Source organism: Balaenoptera acutorostrata, chromosome 1 (genome assembly GCF_949987535.1).
Source record: "Balaenoptera acutorostrata chromosome 1, mBalAcu1.1, whole genome shotgun sequence".
In the NCBI taxonomy this organism is placed as follows: Eukaryota; Metazoa; Chordata; class Mammalia; order Artiodactyla; family Balaenopteridae; genus Balaenoptera; species Balaenoptera acutorostrata.
Genome location: NC_080064.1, coordinates 109,682,933 through 109,698,309, shown reverse-complemented (window position 1 = coordinate 109,698,309; position 15,377 = coordinate 109,682,933). Strand labels below are relative to the sequence as shown.

The 15,377-nt window shown below is 44.9% G+C and overlaps 1 protein-coding gene across 1 annotated transcript; it reads left to right on the top strand.

Moving 5' to 3' along the window:
• Positions 1 to 411: 411 nt before the first annotated feature.
• Positions 412 to 7,388, top strand: ENSA (endosulfine alpha). The gene is made up of 4 exons (XM_007177998.3): positions 412 to 612; positions 2,276 to 2,401; positions 3,721 to 3,887; positions 6,652 to 7,388. The coding sequence occupies exons 1-4, from the start codon at positions 556 to 558 to the stop codon at positions 6,665 to 6,667; spliced, it is 366 nt and encodes a 121-aa protein (XP_007178060.1). The 5' UTR covers positions 412 to 555; the 3' UTR covers positions 6,668 to 7,388.
• The last annotated feature ends 7,989 nt before the right edge of the window (positions 7,389 to 15,377 follow it).

Below are 15,377 nucleotides of genomic sequence, written 5' to 3'. Positions count from 1 at the left end.
GGAGTACCACGTTAAAGTCCACTCTGACCTCTTAATTATTTTCTGGTGATTGATAATTTTCTGCTAACACTGCGCAAAGCTTAATCCTCTTCACCTGGAAATAAAAGGTTTCCATCATTTCGCTCTCCAATTTGAAGCTCAGCAAAGCCTCCTGGTCGCGGGGCGGTGGAGCCGAAGGAAGTCTGACCCCATCAAAGGAGCAAAAATGCCAGAGCTACCAGCACCACCCCCTCACATCCCCCACGCCCTTCCAATTGGTCCTTGTGGGTCACTCTCTTTCCAGGTTGGCCTTCCAGCTTGCCCGTCTTCTCCATAGAACCCACATTTAGCCAGCAACTATTGGTAGGTCGTTACGTCATTGCGCTATCTACCCCGCTCCCATTGGCTCCCATAGGAAGGGGCGGCCGCAACGTCACAGGCAAGAGCCGCCATTTTGACTGAGCAACCCTAGTGACAGGAGCCGAAGAAGCAGCTCAGGTTGTCCCGTTTCCCCTCCCCCTTCCCTTCTCCGGGTGACTTCCTGGGTCCCCTACACTCCACAGTCCCGGTCCCGCCATGTCCCAGAAACAAGAGGAGGAGAACCCTGCGGAGGAGACTGGCGAGGAGAAGCAGGTGAAATGGAGGGGGTGCGGTGGGCGAGCTGGGGGCGACCGTGATGGGGCGGGAGACGGTCTGCCACCAGCGCGGATTGGTCGCCATGGTCTCGGGCTCTGCAGGGGTTGGCCACTTCTCGCGTCATGCAGGGTGAGCTTCAATACGGCTTGCTGCTTTGGCGCTGGTTAGTTGGGTGGATTGTCAATCAGTGCGGTACTCTTCTTGATTGGCCAGTAGACCTACCGCTCAACTCATTGAAGCTGTGCTATAATTGGCCGAGCCTGGGCGCGGGGCGGGTGTTTAGAAAGACTGGGTGAATGAAAGGGGGTTGGTGGTCCCGGGACGAGATGTGTGTTATTGGTTAGTAGGGGTAAGATGACCCAACAACTAGGCTTGGGGCTCGCATTCTAAATCCCCAGAAAGATACAAGTCGAGGTAAAGACGTTTAAAAAGGACCAGCACTGGGGGAAGGGAGAAGAGTAATTATTATCATGGCTAGTTTAAGGCGGCAACTTTCTCAAAGAGAGCTGTTTTGACCGCTGGAGATGGTCTGTTGCCCACCTTCAAAGAGGACCTTACAAAATTGAGGAGGACTAGAGTTCCAAACAGAATAATGGAGGTTAAACCTAGAAAAGACGCCGACAGAGTCGTGACAAGAAAGACGCCACCATATTCCCCCCAGACTTCCAAGGTAGTGGGACTTAGTTAACCCGCAATTCTGTGATGAAAACACGCCACCCTCTTTAGGGGTTTGTATTTGACTTATAACATTTAGTACTGGATTCGGGTTCATGAAATACACCTGGTGTTATGTCTGTGCCAGGTTTTCAAGGGAAGGGAATGTAATTCCACTAAAAAGAACCACAACTTGGCTTCATGTCCCTTTTTAAAAAGTCAGTAAAGAAAAGGGCAGCAGGGCCTACAAAAAGCAAACAGAGAGTAACAGCAAGAGCCCCCCGCAAGCTAATTGAGCTCTTGGCATGTTCCCCAAACTTCCGTCACTAGGGAAGGTGTTGATTTTTTGGCAAAGCTGGTAGGTAAATACTAGTGAACCTACTGCACCTTAATTTTCTTGAGGTTAAAAAGTGTCATTTTAATCTCTGTTTACCTGTCACCTTCCAACTACAGTGTTTATGGAAGCAATGCTGTCCCATTACTAAGGTGGAGGCGTCTGGAGACGGCTACATAGCTAGCCTCCTCCGTAGAGAGACTTATCTGCTCACTAGCTTAGGAGGGAACATCTCAGCAGTTATCCCCCTTGATTTCCCACTTGACCTGTACTGCATTTTAGGGACAGCTAGGGAGCTTTCCTACTAATTTTGTATCACCAGAAGCCCTGCTAGCTCTTTTCTCTGTCTTTCCTAGCTTCTGTTCTGAGTGAGATATCACTTGCTCTTTGAGTGAAGTATTGTGTTTAGGTTTAGGTATAGGTCACTCACAGGTCACTGGGGTGGTTCCCTGGGTTTCGTGTGAGAAGCAACTTATCTTTTCTTCTCACAATACAGTCATCTTGAGCTTTAGGGATTTGAACAAAGGTCTAGCTTTATTTAAGAACAGAGTGGAAATAGCATGTTTACTAATGGGTAGACCTCCAGGAAAAGGTAATAGTATAAAAGTTATCAGATATTAGAAGCAGTTGCTTCTTAGTGTTTAATTTTGTTGGCCCAATTGTTTCCTCCAGGACACACAGGAGAAAGAAGGTATGCTCCCTGAGAGAGCCGAGGAGGCAAAGCTAAAGGCCAAATATCCAAGCCTAGGACAAAAGCCTGGAGGCTCCGACTTCCTCATGAAGAGACTCCAGAAAGGGGTATGGGGCACAATCTCTTACCCTCTTATTTCGGAGCCAAAGGGGGCCTTAGGGATGAGTTCTGTGGAAGTTCTACTGAACACCGATATGAAGGTTTTGTTGTGGGGCAGTAGTAGAGAAAAATTAGAAACTTGTAAAAAGCAAGGCAAATATTGTAAATCCCTGAAATGGTATCAGTTATCTTCTGATTTCCCACGTAGGATATTCAGGCTTAATGTAGGGACATTTGGGCATGGGGTTGGGGGTAGTGAGGGAAGGATGTTAGAGTCTGGAATGCTGACAGCCTCCAGACATTTGCCTGTTTGGATGGTGGGAGTTTTAGGATTGCACATTTAGGATTAGAGCTAAATTTTGGGGTGTGTCATTTCAGAAAAAGATCAGCCCATCTGTCCTACAGATTTCCTCAACTTGAAATGAATAGTAGATGTCTTTAGACCCTTGAAGTTAGCACCAACTATTAACTATGCTCCCTGAAGAGACTTATTTTTCCTGTCCAGAATGGTGGTCCTCCTCCCAAGGCAGAGTCTTACCTTCATAGCCATCTAGCTCCTGATAAGGTTTCTCAGTCCTCAGAGGTACCAAAAGCTGACTGAGGGATTGTATGTCATTAACCTGGAATGTGTTTCTCTATGTGGATGAAATGGAGAGGGAAGCAGATCCCTGTGGAGAATCCCGGTTACTGAGTCTTAGTCACAGATGATGATGTGATGCTGATTTGCAGTTTACCTTGCTGTAAGCAAGGCAGGCGTAGGCAGGCTGTCAGAGCCATGGAACATGTGTGGGAGTGCTTGCAGTCAGAGGAAAGTACATTATTCTCATGAACAAACCCAGTTTCTATTCATAGTCTGAGAGAATAATTTTTAATTTTGAGGTTGTTAGCTTGAGGTTGATCTCCTGCTAATAGCCCCAGATCGACCCTTCTGTGTATCTTATTCATTTCTGTTTCCCCAGCACCAAGCCCATTGGAGGCTAATAGGTCCTCATAAGCCTTAGTGAATAAAGTCAGTAATTTGGTTGAACCATCCTGTACTCATGGGGCTACAAAAGATATGGGTACAGAGGATGTAGGAGCTACCTCTTAACTCCAAAAATAACACACCCTAGCTGGGAAACTGCTTCCATACCTGAAAAAGTCAGAACACACTGGGGAGAAGACATAAGTAAATGTAATTAATGCTAAGCTCTGTATGCAAGAGACTAATCCAAAAGAGACTTGAAAGATCTGAGCGTGGATGAAGGTTTATAGTGGATGTGAGTCTCCTTGTTTTTGAGGAAGACCAGAGCTCCTCACTCACCTAAACCTCCCTCTTGTCTCTTAGCAAAAGTACTTTGACTCAGGAGACTACAACATGGCCAAAGCCAAGATGAAGAATAAGCAGCTGCCAAGTGCAGGACCAGACAAGAACCTGGTGACTGGTGACCACATCCCCACCCCACAGGATCTGCCCCAGAGAAAGTCCTCACTCGTCACCAGCAAGCTTGCGGGGTAACCAGGGCCCCCTTCTGCTCCCCTTCCTCACCCACTGGACTTTTGTATATCATAGGCAGGGATGGAATGGGCACCTAGTTATATCTTCTCAGCTTGCTAGCCAGAAATGACTGTGATTCTCCTGGGGGCTGCTGAGAAGGTAATGCGGGCTGAAGAGAGGCTCTGAGTTCATTTCTTTGGATAAATTGAGATTTCCACACCCTCACGTAGCCCAGGTAGGGGCTCAGAAATAGGAGACTAGGATTGGATAATGCTGCAAACTCTCTTTTTCTTTTGTACAAGAAACTGGGGAGATGTGACTTTTCCTTTTGGAAGAGAATATCCCAAAATTGGTTAGGCTAGGCCTTGGGAATAATATGACAGGTTTAACATCCCAAGGCTAACCTGACATGGTTGGGAAAGGTAGATTGAATGGGATCTGTTTTCTGTGCTTTAAGTGTTTTGTCCCTTGGGCTGCTACTGCTTCATGTTTCCATTATGGCAGGTTTAGAGAAGCCTCAAAAAGAAAAACTGATTTGCTTGCCTAAAACTATAATGCCCACTTAACCTCCTTTACTCAGTCAGTGTCTTTTACAGTTTGCCCTGGTTCTTAAATATTGTAAAGATTGGAGGATATAATTCACATAAAATGGGCACCTTCTCTCTCTCTCTCCCAGCATGTTGCTTTTTGAAAGTATCATGGGATAGTGGAAAGAACACTGGGTTAAGAGTCAAGATATCTGGGTTCTAGTTCCACTCAGTCTAGGCAGAATTGACGTGTAACCTCGGTCAAGTCATTTAACCTCTCTGGATTTCTATTTCCTCATCTGTAAAACAGTTGAATATAGATAAGATTGATTCTGATTCTAAAATCCTGAAAAAAACTGTGCTGTTCATTGTAAAGCCAAAAGTGAGGAAGGCCCATAGGTGAGCCTACAGAGGGGAACTATTTGAAGCCTACATGGGGAGAGAAGTTGAGGTTTGGGGGTTATAAATTCAGGCAAGAGGGCCTCATAAGTATCATGGTCTTGAGGGTCAAGAAAAAAAATTCTAAGAAGCTAGCCATGAAAGCTCTTGCCTCTGCCCTCACCTGCTTTCCTACAATCTGGGCCCTTGCTGCTAAAAAGCTGCTCTGGCAGCCAGGCTGTGGGCCTGAAGAAACATGCTCAGTCATGCACATTTGGAGTCCCATATTTCAGATGTTATCAGCTGCCAGGTGTATTGTTAGGGAGACAAGAAGAAAAGGGATGAACTGAGCGAGCCTCCGGGGCTTAGTGCCACTGCAGGGCTGGAGCAGCAGGTTCTCAGGAGATGAATCACCTTGGAGGAAGCTGGGGAAGGTGGTTAGGGAGAAAGAGAAGGAGCACTGAGAAATCTCTGCCTTCCTAGAGCTCAGTAACCCAGCTCCTGTGCTCTGAGAAGTAGCAACGCTGATCGTGAACCAGGTGGAGGAAAGGGGCTGCAGGTGGCCAGCATCGTCCATCTAGTTATCACTAGCTTGGCCTGAATGTTACTGAATGCAGCCTGCTAGTTATCACAGAGAGGGCAGGGTGAGAACTAGCTGTTCAGGAGGGGAAGATTCTATAATCCTCTTGCCCTCTCAGCTCACCAGTTCTGATGTACCACACATCTGGCCTGATGAGAACGACTGATGAACTTGCTAATGCACGTGGTGGGGCGGGGGGTGTTGGGGTGTGTCTCTGCTGCTTTCCTGACCAGCCATTCACTTTTCAGGCCATCATTCAGATTGGATAGGAAAAAGTTGGTGAGGAGGGAATGGGGAGAGCAGGATCCTGTGATTCCCTGGCCCCCAAACTCCTTGGCTGTCACTTGTAATTGTATATAATTTTTGTGTTTCTTGCTCCATTTCCTCATGCTGTCTTCCTTAGTCTAAAGTCCATGTGGGAAGGGGAAAATGCTGAACATCCTTGTATAGTTTCCTCAACTGTCCCAGACATGTTGTACATAGATATGTCATGTTATTATATATATAAATATATATATAATTTTGTACGTTTTCTTCATCTCCGATCTTCTCAAATTTTGTATTCTTTTCTTTTCTGTCTGAGCTGCTTTCTCTATCGGTCAGTATGACTCCTCAAGACTGAGGCCACAGTGAGTCTGGTTTTTAGGAAGGAATAGAACAAATAGGGAAATCAGAAAAACTGTTGGTCTCTGTCTCCACCTGGTCATCTTCAAGGCTAAGAAAACAAAGAAGCAAGCTACGTTCTGTATACGCCACCTGTTTCCACAGCGTGAAGTACATAGCTTCCATGGCAAAGAAGGGTCATTTCAAAATCCAAATCCAAATTGCTTTGATTAAACCTAGATTACTAAGTCCACTCAAAACAACATGTGTGTTGTCTGGCCCTGACCTCCGTGCAGTTACCGTCTCATCGCTGTGTGCCCCCGTCCGTCTCCGCTGCTGCAGGTGGCTCTGGCCGTGCCTCTGAAAGCAAGCCTGCTCTGATCCAGGCAGCTTAGACCCCTGAAAACCTCCAGTTATTTTGATCTTGTCTAAAGAATTTTTTTTTCTGTTTTTGTTTTCATGGGTATCTCCAAAAAGACAGAGAACATTTTGTTTTGAAAACAGGAAAAGACTGAAATTCTTTTTTTTTTTTTTTTTTTTAAACAACTCGCTGGATAGGATTGAGACATGTGCCAGGTAGCCCTAATGATTGTTAAGTGTGGAAGAGTGATGGGGTAGAGACTGGGGTGGAACTTAGGGTTCTTTCCCTTACTGCTTGACAGTGTTTTCTTTTTCTTCTGTGTTCGTCCGCAGTGGCCAAGTTGAATGATGCTGCCCGGGGCTCCGCCAGATCCTGAGACGCTGCCCCCCTGGGTCCTGTGCTGGCTCCGGCCCCTCCCTGCTTTTGCAGCCAGGGGTCAGGAGGTGGCTCGGGCGCGGGCTGGAGAGGCAGAAGCCCCTGCCCGTCGGTGTCCCAGCGCATGGAGCCCCTTGGGCTGAGCACCAAGACCTTGAACCTTTTTTGTTTTCCCTTTTTTTCCAAATAATTGTTGGGCGACATCTCAGTGAAATCCTGGGGGTGGGGTGGGGGGTTGGGAGGGTGGAGTGGGAGATTTGGGGGAATATGAATTAGGGCTTGGAGTTGATAAAAACATTCTTGACTATCCTTAGCCATGTGGCTGGTGTGGGGTGGGTGTGAGGAGGAGGAAGTAAAATGGACAAAAGATGAGAGGCTCTAATTCAGCTCTGTAGAAGAATGCCTTGTTTGCTTGGATGTGGCTGGGGACCTGGTGTCAGATAAAAGAAACTGACCGTCTAAATATGAAAGATGCAGACAGCTCCTCTGGTTCTGCAGAGCAAGCTGAGAACTCAGTTGTTCATTAAAAAAAAAAGTGCTGTCCTTGAAATAGATTTGTTGTGGGAAGAAGGGCAGTGAGCATGGGAGAAGGGGGCTATGAGCGTGGGGAGCCCCATAGAGCCCAGGGGACTTTTTCAGTTTGAAATAAAAAACAAAAGAAGACCCACAAAAAAAAAACCCAACCCAGAAATACTCTGAAGCAGTTGGTGTGTTTTATTGGGGTTTGGGGAAAGGGAAGAAAACAAGACTGAAGACACCATTCAAGGGGAGAAGCCAATGTGGGGACCTAAGTTTCTAAGGAACAGGGGCCCTTCATGTGGGATGTGTCTGGGTTCCCCGTTTCCCTAATTTACGGAGAGGGAGCAGGGACGTTGGCATATAGACTAGGACTTTTCCTGACTCCTGTCCAAGCTACTGTTTCTATAGCTAATGCAGAAGACGCAGCCACCTCAGGTTTTGACTCACAGAATAAGGGGTTTGCGGTATTTGATCTAAATGGTTTATTGACACCTAAAGCTCAGTCCAGGCTAAGCAAAAAAGGAAGCCTGCTCTTCCTTTTCCCTTTCAGTCTTCCATTCCTTCACAAGCTCTCATGTCTGTGAAGGAGAAATGTGACCTCTAGTAGTAAGCTAAAAGGAACTCGAGCCTTTCTGCTAGTGGCCGGCAGGGGGCAGAGTCACTTCTTTCCTCATGATGTCCTAACCATCACTGGAATCCTGCCACTGAAAAAAGTTTAAAACTACTTGTGAGTGTAATATACAAAAGAAATGTTACCCAAGGAGAAACAAACTCACTTGTCTCCTCTCACACTCACACCAATCTACCATGTGTGAAGACTGAAACTTGCCCATTTGCCCAAGTTTGATTAGAATTTATCATGGTATTTTCCCAAATGTGATTGGCGTCTCAAATGAGTATGCATCAAGGAAGATAAACAGGGTCCAGGAGACATAAGATATTCCAGAGAAATCTCTATCATGTTGAGGGGGAGGAGTACTTCTAAACTAGAGAAGGAATGTTCTCAGTATCTAACTCATTCTCTCTTCTTTTTTTTTTTTTTTTTTATATTTTTGCCTTGTTTTGTGTCCTCAATTGGTTTTTCACTTCAGTTACTTTTTTTTTTTTTAATTAATTAATTTATTTATTTATTTTTATTTTTGGCTGTGCTGGGTCTTCGTTTCTGTGCGAGGGCTTTCTCTAGTTGTGGCAAGTGGGGGCCACTCTTCATCGCGCTGCGCAGGCCTCTCACCATCGTGGCCTCTCCCGCTGCGGAGCACAGGCTCCAGACGCGCAGGCTCAGCAACTGTGGCTCACGGGCCCAGCCGCTCCGCGGCACGTGGGATCTTCCCAGGCCAGGGCCCGAACCTGCGTCTCCTGCATTAGCAGGCAGGTTCTCAACCACTGCGCCACCAGGGAAGCCCTCATTCTCTCTTCTTAATCAGAAACTTTCCAAATAAGTTTTCAGCTACTCGGGATGTTACACTGACTTGCTCTCTCCTGATTTAGCCAGGGGATTGTGATGCCTCCTAACCATCAGCCTTTCTGAACAGCATGCTAGACACTAAGTGAGCCAGGTGATTTGGAGAAATATATTAAAGGCATTCCCTGCCTTTGTGGGGTTTATTGTCTAACTGGAAGAAAATATATGAAAAAGTTCATATACTTTAAAAGGTATAGACTTTATATCTTTTTTTTTTAATACAGAGAACATTTTAAATTTTTACTTAGCGATTAGAGCCATTTTTCTCTGGTCTCCACGTTTTGGGGTTGTTTTTAGATACTTCTTCATTTCTTTTTTTTTTTTTTTTTTGGTCACGCGGCACATGGGATCTTAGTTCCCCGACCAGGGATCGAACCCACGCCCCCTGCATTGGAAACACGGAGTCTTAACCACTGGACTGCCAGGGACTTCCCTAAACTTTATATCTTAAAGCTAGGAGATGTATGAATGTTTATTGTGGTGGGGTTTCTGAGCCTTCTCATCCTTATTCCCCTTAAACCAGTCCCATGACTTCTTTTTGAGCATGTTGTCCCTAGTTTTATGTTTGCCAGGTGGCTACAGCTGGGGAATGAGGCCAGCAAGTCTCAAGATGTGGAATCATCTAGTTAGTGCAGTTTCATTTAATATACAGGTAACGGAAGTTGACATATAGAAATAAGTTACTTACAAGGTGGCAGTGCTAGTTTACTGAAGAGCTTGAGTTAATATCTAGGCTTTTATATGATTTTTCCATTATTCTTGGCTTCCCTGGCCCTTAGGTTTAAGCGTAGCATTAGGGATCCTGGGGTGCCAAGAAATGTTTGTTCCCATTTCTGTTTCAGTTTAAAACTTGCCATTCCTTTTCCTTCACTCCCATACTATAGGGCTAGGCAGTCAGGGAAGACTGATTCTGCAGTGCTTCAAATACCTGTTCCTGCCCATTATTTTAGTTTGGTGTCTTCTAAAATCTTTATTCCAAAGAGTGGGTTCAAGGGTTCTTCTACTCCTCCAACATGGTTGAGTGATGATTGTGCTGACAAGCCTCTCAGTTGAGCCATCTGATATGCAGGGTGGCAGGGATGAAATCACCATTATTATTGTCCAGCAGCATTTATTTTAAGCTGTTGTGGCCCTAGCATGGAAAACACAGGCAAAAAAAAATAGCTCGGAGTATTGCCATTGACGATATCTACAGTCAGCCAGTGGCACCCACACTAGCAGCCCTTGTGTGTATAGTGCCCTCTACTGGGCCTTGAGGGAGGTTAACAAGGAAAAGGGAAGATCTGTTCCCTTGGAAGCTAAGACATGACAGTGGCATACAGATAAAAGCAAATTAATGTAAGATCCCGAGTGGCGGGAATTTCCCTGGTGGCGCAGTGGATGAGACTCCACGCTCCCAAGGCAGGGGGCCCAGGTTCGATCCCTGGTCAGGGAACTAGATCCCACATGCATGCCGCAACTAAGAGTTCACATGCCGCAACTAAGAGTTTGCATGCCACAACTTAGGAGCCGGCGAGCCACAACTAAGGAGCCTGCCTCCAGCAACTAAGACCCGGTGCAACCAAATAAATAAATAAATAAGATCCCGCGTGGCATGCGGCATCTTAGTTCCCTGACCAAGGATTGAACCCATGCCCCCTGCAGCGGAAGCGCAGAGTCTTAACCACTGGACCTCCAGGGAAGTCTCCAAATTAACGTAGTTCTAAGCAGAATTCCCACAAGCTAAGAGAAGGAGGGTCAGGAGATGAGTTGTTAGGTGAATTTTCTTACAGATGGGTGACTTACTAATAAAGATAAGATGAGGCTGCCCATGCTTGGGCAGCAATGTTTTAATTCACAAGTATTGGATTGGCCAAAAAGTTCGTTCGGGTTTTTCCGTTAGCTCTTTCGGAAAAACCCACACGAACTTTTTGGCCAACCCCAATAATTGTTGAACTCTAACTTTGCGATTGGAAATATTAGCAGTTGTTGGGCAGATAAACAGTGTAAGAAATGGTGTCTGCCTTGAAAGAACTTGAAGCCTCATTGAGACAACACTTCTACATATAATGCATGTCAGTGGTAAAAGAATTCTGAGAAGGGGAAATTCAAAGGGCTGGAATCATTAGGTAAATATTAGTGGAAGAAATGGAGATTGAACTGGGCCTTGAAAGATGGGTAGTATTAAATTGTCTAGTTCAATTATCAGTTAATAAGTGCCTATAATATACCAGGCATTGTGCTAAAATATAAATGATAATGTGGGTGCTTCTTTCAAGGAGATTCCACTCTGGTGGGGAAACTACACATGAGGAAATCATATTGCAGTGTTAAACTTGCAGCAGTAGAAGCCCAGCTACATAGAGGAATAGGAACAAGTATTTAATAGTAATTGCACCTAGCCCATTGCTAAGTACTCAATTTACATCATCTCATTTAGTCCTCAAAACAATTCTACAAAGTAGGTAGTCTTAGTCTTGCCATTATACAAATGAGAAAACTAAATCAGTAACTTGGCCAAGTCACATAGCTTCCGAGAGTGGAGGCAGGATTCCACTGCCTGCAATGGGGTGGGGAAAAGAGTGATCAGGAAGCATGCCGGGCCGGTTCAGTCCCTGGTCGGGGAACTAAGATCTCACAAGCTGCACAGTGCAACCATAAAAACACAAAAAAAGAGTGATCTGGGGACTTCCCTGGTGGTCCAGTGGTAAATAATCCGCCTTACAATGCAGGGGACGTGGGTTCGATCCCTGGTCAGGGAACTAAGATCCCACATGCCGCAGAGCAACTAAGCCTGTGTGCCACAACCACTGAGCTCGCATGCCACAACTAGAAGCCCTCGCACCACAACGAAGAGCCCACGCACCACAACAAAGACCCGACGCAGCCAAAAATAAATAAATGAATTAATAAATCTTTTTAAAGAAAAAGTGATCAGGAAAGGTTTCATGGAGCAAATTCTGAAGGAGGAACAGGATTTCTCCAGAAGGGTAAGGTGAGAAAGGGCATTTTTGTACAGGGACCAACACTTAGAGAAGGATGAACGTGTGGAATCTGTGGTGATTCTGCAGTAGCAGTATCAAGTGAGTCCTGGGGAGTGACTGGAGACCAGGCCAGGAAGGTAGACAAGGATGTGGCCTGCCCGCAGGCATAGGAACCACTGAGGGGATTACAAAGAAGAAATCTTGTCAGTTCTGTGTTTTAGATAGGTCACTGCCAAATTGTGTGGAGAAGGGATTTAAAGGTAATAGATTTAGTGATGGACTGGTTCTAGTGTCAGGTTTCCTGGTTTTGGTAACTTGGGACAAGTTTCTTAAACTCTCTTTGCTTAAGTTTACTTATTTTGTAAAATAGGAATGATGTCGTACCCACCACAAATGACTGTTGTGACGATTAAACAAGATAAAGCATGAAAAGCCCTTACTTCAGGGACTACAGCAGTGCCTAAGATATGGTTCCTGCCCCCAGGGAGCTTACAGACTATTGGGGGATATAATAAAGATAGGTAGACTGACAATTATTAGAATACAAGGATTCGGCGCTAAGATAGGGATAAGCACAAAATGCTCTGGAAGCACAGAATACACACCTAATTTGGGCAGGTGGGAGAAGAACAGTCAGGAAAATCCCTTCACAGAAAGTAGCTTCTAAGCTGAAATATGATGGAGTAGTAGGACTTAGGTAAAGGGATTAGACTGGGAAAGGTCTTCCAGGTGGAAGAAACAGTATGTGAAAAGATGCAGAGGTATTACATTCTGGAAACTTAAAATAACTGAGAGTAGCTGTAGCATAGCATGCAAGGAATGAGGCCAGATGTCGGTGGAGGGAAGCAAGGGTTAGATCACAAAGGGCCCTTTAGACTTTATTCTGGAGGCAATGTGAAGCTGCTGAATAAAGATTTTGAGCAAGGAAATGACATGATCAGATTGGCTCCTTAGAATAATCTTTCTGATTGCAGTGTCAGGAAGAGATTGGAGAGGGTAAAATGGATGTATTACCATTATTAATTATTATTAATGGGATGGAAAAGTTGGGAAGGGTTAAGGCTATTGTGAAGAGGAAGATGATGAATTCAATTTCAGACATAATAAGTTTAAAGTAACAAACATCTAAGTGGAGAATTCTGTACTACACTTAGTAAACTGTTACCATGGGTTAGTTGAGTTATGAGTGAGACAGACTACGTTGCTACAGTACTGTAGGTTAGATATGACTGGGAAATAAAGAAGGTAATGATAGTGGGGATGAAGAAGAGTGAACAGATTCAAGAGATATATGAGAAGTACAATCAACAGAACTTCATGGGGGTGGGACTCGGGAAGAGACAGGACTCCAATAAAAAATTCCGAGGTTTCCGGCCTGAGTTGCTGGGTAAATGATGATGCCATAATCCAGAGAGAGAATACAGCTGGAAGAGCAAGTTTAGCAAGGAAGACAATGAGTTCAGTTTTGCAGAAGAGTTGATATGAGGTGCCTATAGAACATCCGAGAGTAGATGACTAGAAAGTTACTGGATTTATGAGTCTAGAGGTTGGAGAAAAAGTCAGAATAGGAGATACAGATTCTGTAGACTTCAAGATGTACTAGTAAAGCCATGGCCGTGAAAATATATAGAGCAGAAAGACTGAAGAACTGATCCTGATGAAGGCTAACATCTGAAGGGAATAGAGAAAAGGGCCCAACAAAATAGGAGAATCAGGAAGATGTCATGCCCAAGGACAGAGTTTAATGGAGAAACTCAATCAGTCAATAGTGTAAAATGCTATTAGAAGTTAAGTTTAAAAACAAGACTATCTCACCTATGTAATAAAAAGTGCCCCCAAATTTCAGGAAAGCAGTGTGCCAAAATCGTGAATAACTATTTGCCAGGATTATGGTTTAAGGTGTGTGTATGTGTGTGTGTGTCCACTTTCTGTACTTTTCAGGATTTTGGCAGTGAGCATGTATTTGATCACTACAGGTAATTTTAATTCTAAAAGCAAGAATAAAATCAGAAAATGTTCTTTTTTAATGGACTAAAAGGGGCTTCCCTGGTGGTGCAGTGGTTAAGAATCCACCTGCCAATGCAGGGGACACGGGTTCGAGCCCTGGTCCGGGAGGATCCCACATGCCACGGAGCAACTAAGCCCGTGTGCCACAACTACTGAAGCCCACACACCTAGAGCCCATGCTCTGCAACAAGAGAATCCACCGCAATGAGAAGCCTGCGCGCAGCAACGAAGACCCAACGCAGCCACACACACACACAAAAAAATCAACTAAAGGGTGTCCATTTGATTTGCCAGTTAGTAACCTTTTTGAAACCAGTTGCAATGGATTGGTAAAGGTAGAATCTTGCTTGTAAAACTGAGTGGTGTGTGAAGGTTTTGTTGTTTGCTGTTGTTTTAGGATGGGAATGATAGGCATGTATATTTACCAAGTGAAAGGAACAAGTAAAAGTAGAAGCTCAATAGAGAATGATGATAACCAAAAAGCAGGGTTCCAAAAAGAAACGGGGAGTTGGGGGGCAAGCAAGAGCTCAGGTGGATGTGGTTAATTAAAGAATAGTTCAGCAAACATTTATTGAGTACTTATTATGTGCCAGCCACTGTACAAGGTGAGGTGCTGAGGTTAGTCTAGTTAGCAAGTCAGCTGAGTAAGGAATTGGTCTGAAGCAGGAGGATATATACCTCATCCTGCATGAGACTCAAGGTGAAGATGTAACAAAGCGTAAACTCACAGCTGTTTGTGAATAGGGGTAGGTAATTGATGGGAGTCCTTGTCTGACAGCTTCCGTGTTCTTTGTGGAATAGGATGTGAGGTTGATACTTGAGAGGGAAGTGGGAGTTAGGGGGCTTAAGAAAAGTGGCCATAGTGTTGGAGAGAGGATGAAAGGGAGGAGGATGAAAGAGTGATGATAAAAAATACTAAGTAGGGCTTCCCTGGTGGTGCAGTGGTTAAGAATCCGCCTGCCAATGCAGGAGACACTGGTTCGAGCCCCGGTCTGGGAAGATCCCACATGCCGCGGAGCAACTAAGCCCACGTGCCACAACTACTGAGCCTGTGTGCCACAACTACTGAAGCCCGTGCACCTAGAGCCCGTGCTCCCAACAAGAGAAGCCACGACAATGAGAAGCCTGTGCACCACACGAAGAGTAGACCCCGCTCGCCGCATCCAGAGAAAAGCCTGCGTGCAGCAACGAAGACACAACACAGCCAAAAATAAAATACATTAATTTAAAAAAAAAAAACCTAAGAGTTAGGCAACAATGTTGAGGGTATAACAGAAACCATGAATGTGTGATCCTTGGAATGCATCATCCATTGGAATGGTATCAATCCATATATTTCTGCTGTCTTCTCTAGCAACACCCAGCTGCCTGGGTACAAGAGCAGAGAAGACACATTATTGTATAGATCCTGGATCATGATTTGTAGACAGATGAAGAGGATTGACAAGGGAACAAGGGGATTGAAGGTGCTGGTGAAAGATGGAAGCCACCCAATTCAGACTGGCAAGGTATGTTAATCTCTGGTCAAGAGAAGTCTTGATAAGGTCAAAGAGCAGATGATTTAGAAGTGAAAGTGGTAAAACTTGAAGCCCACGCAGGACATGGTGGCAGAATGATGTTGGAGTTTAAGATTTCAGAGTTGGAACTCTTCCATAGAATGACAAGGGCAATAGGAATGGGTGTTTTAAGTGGAGTAAAGGTAAAGATCATTGGAGAGTTAAAGAACTAAGGG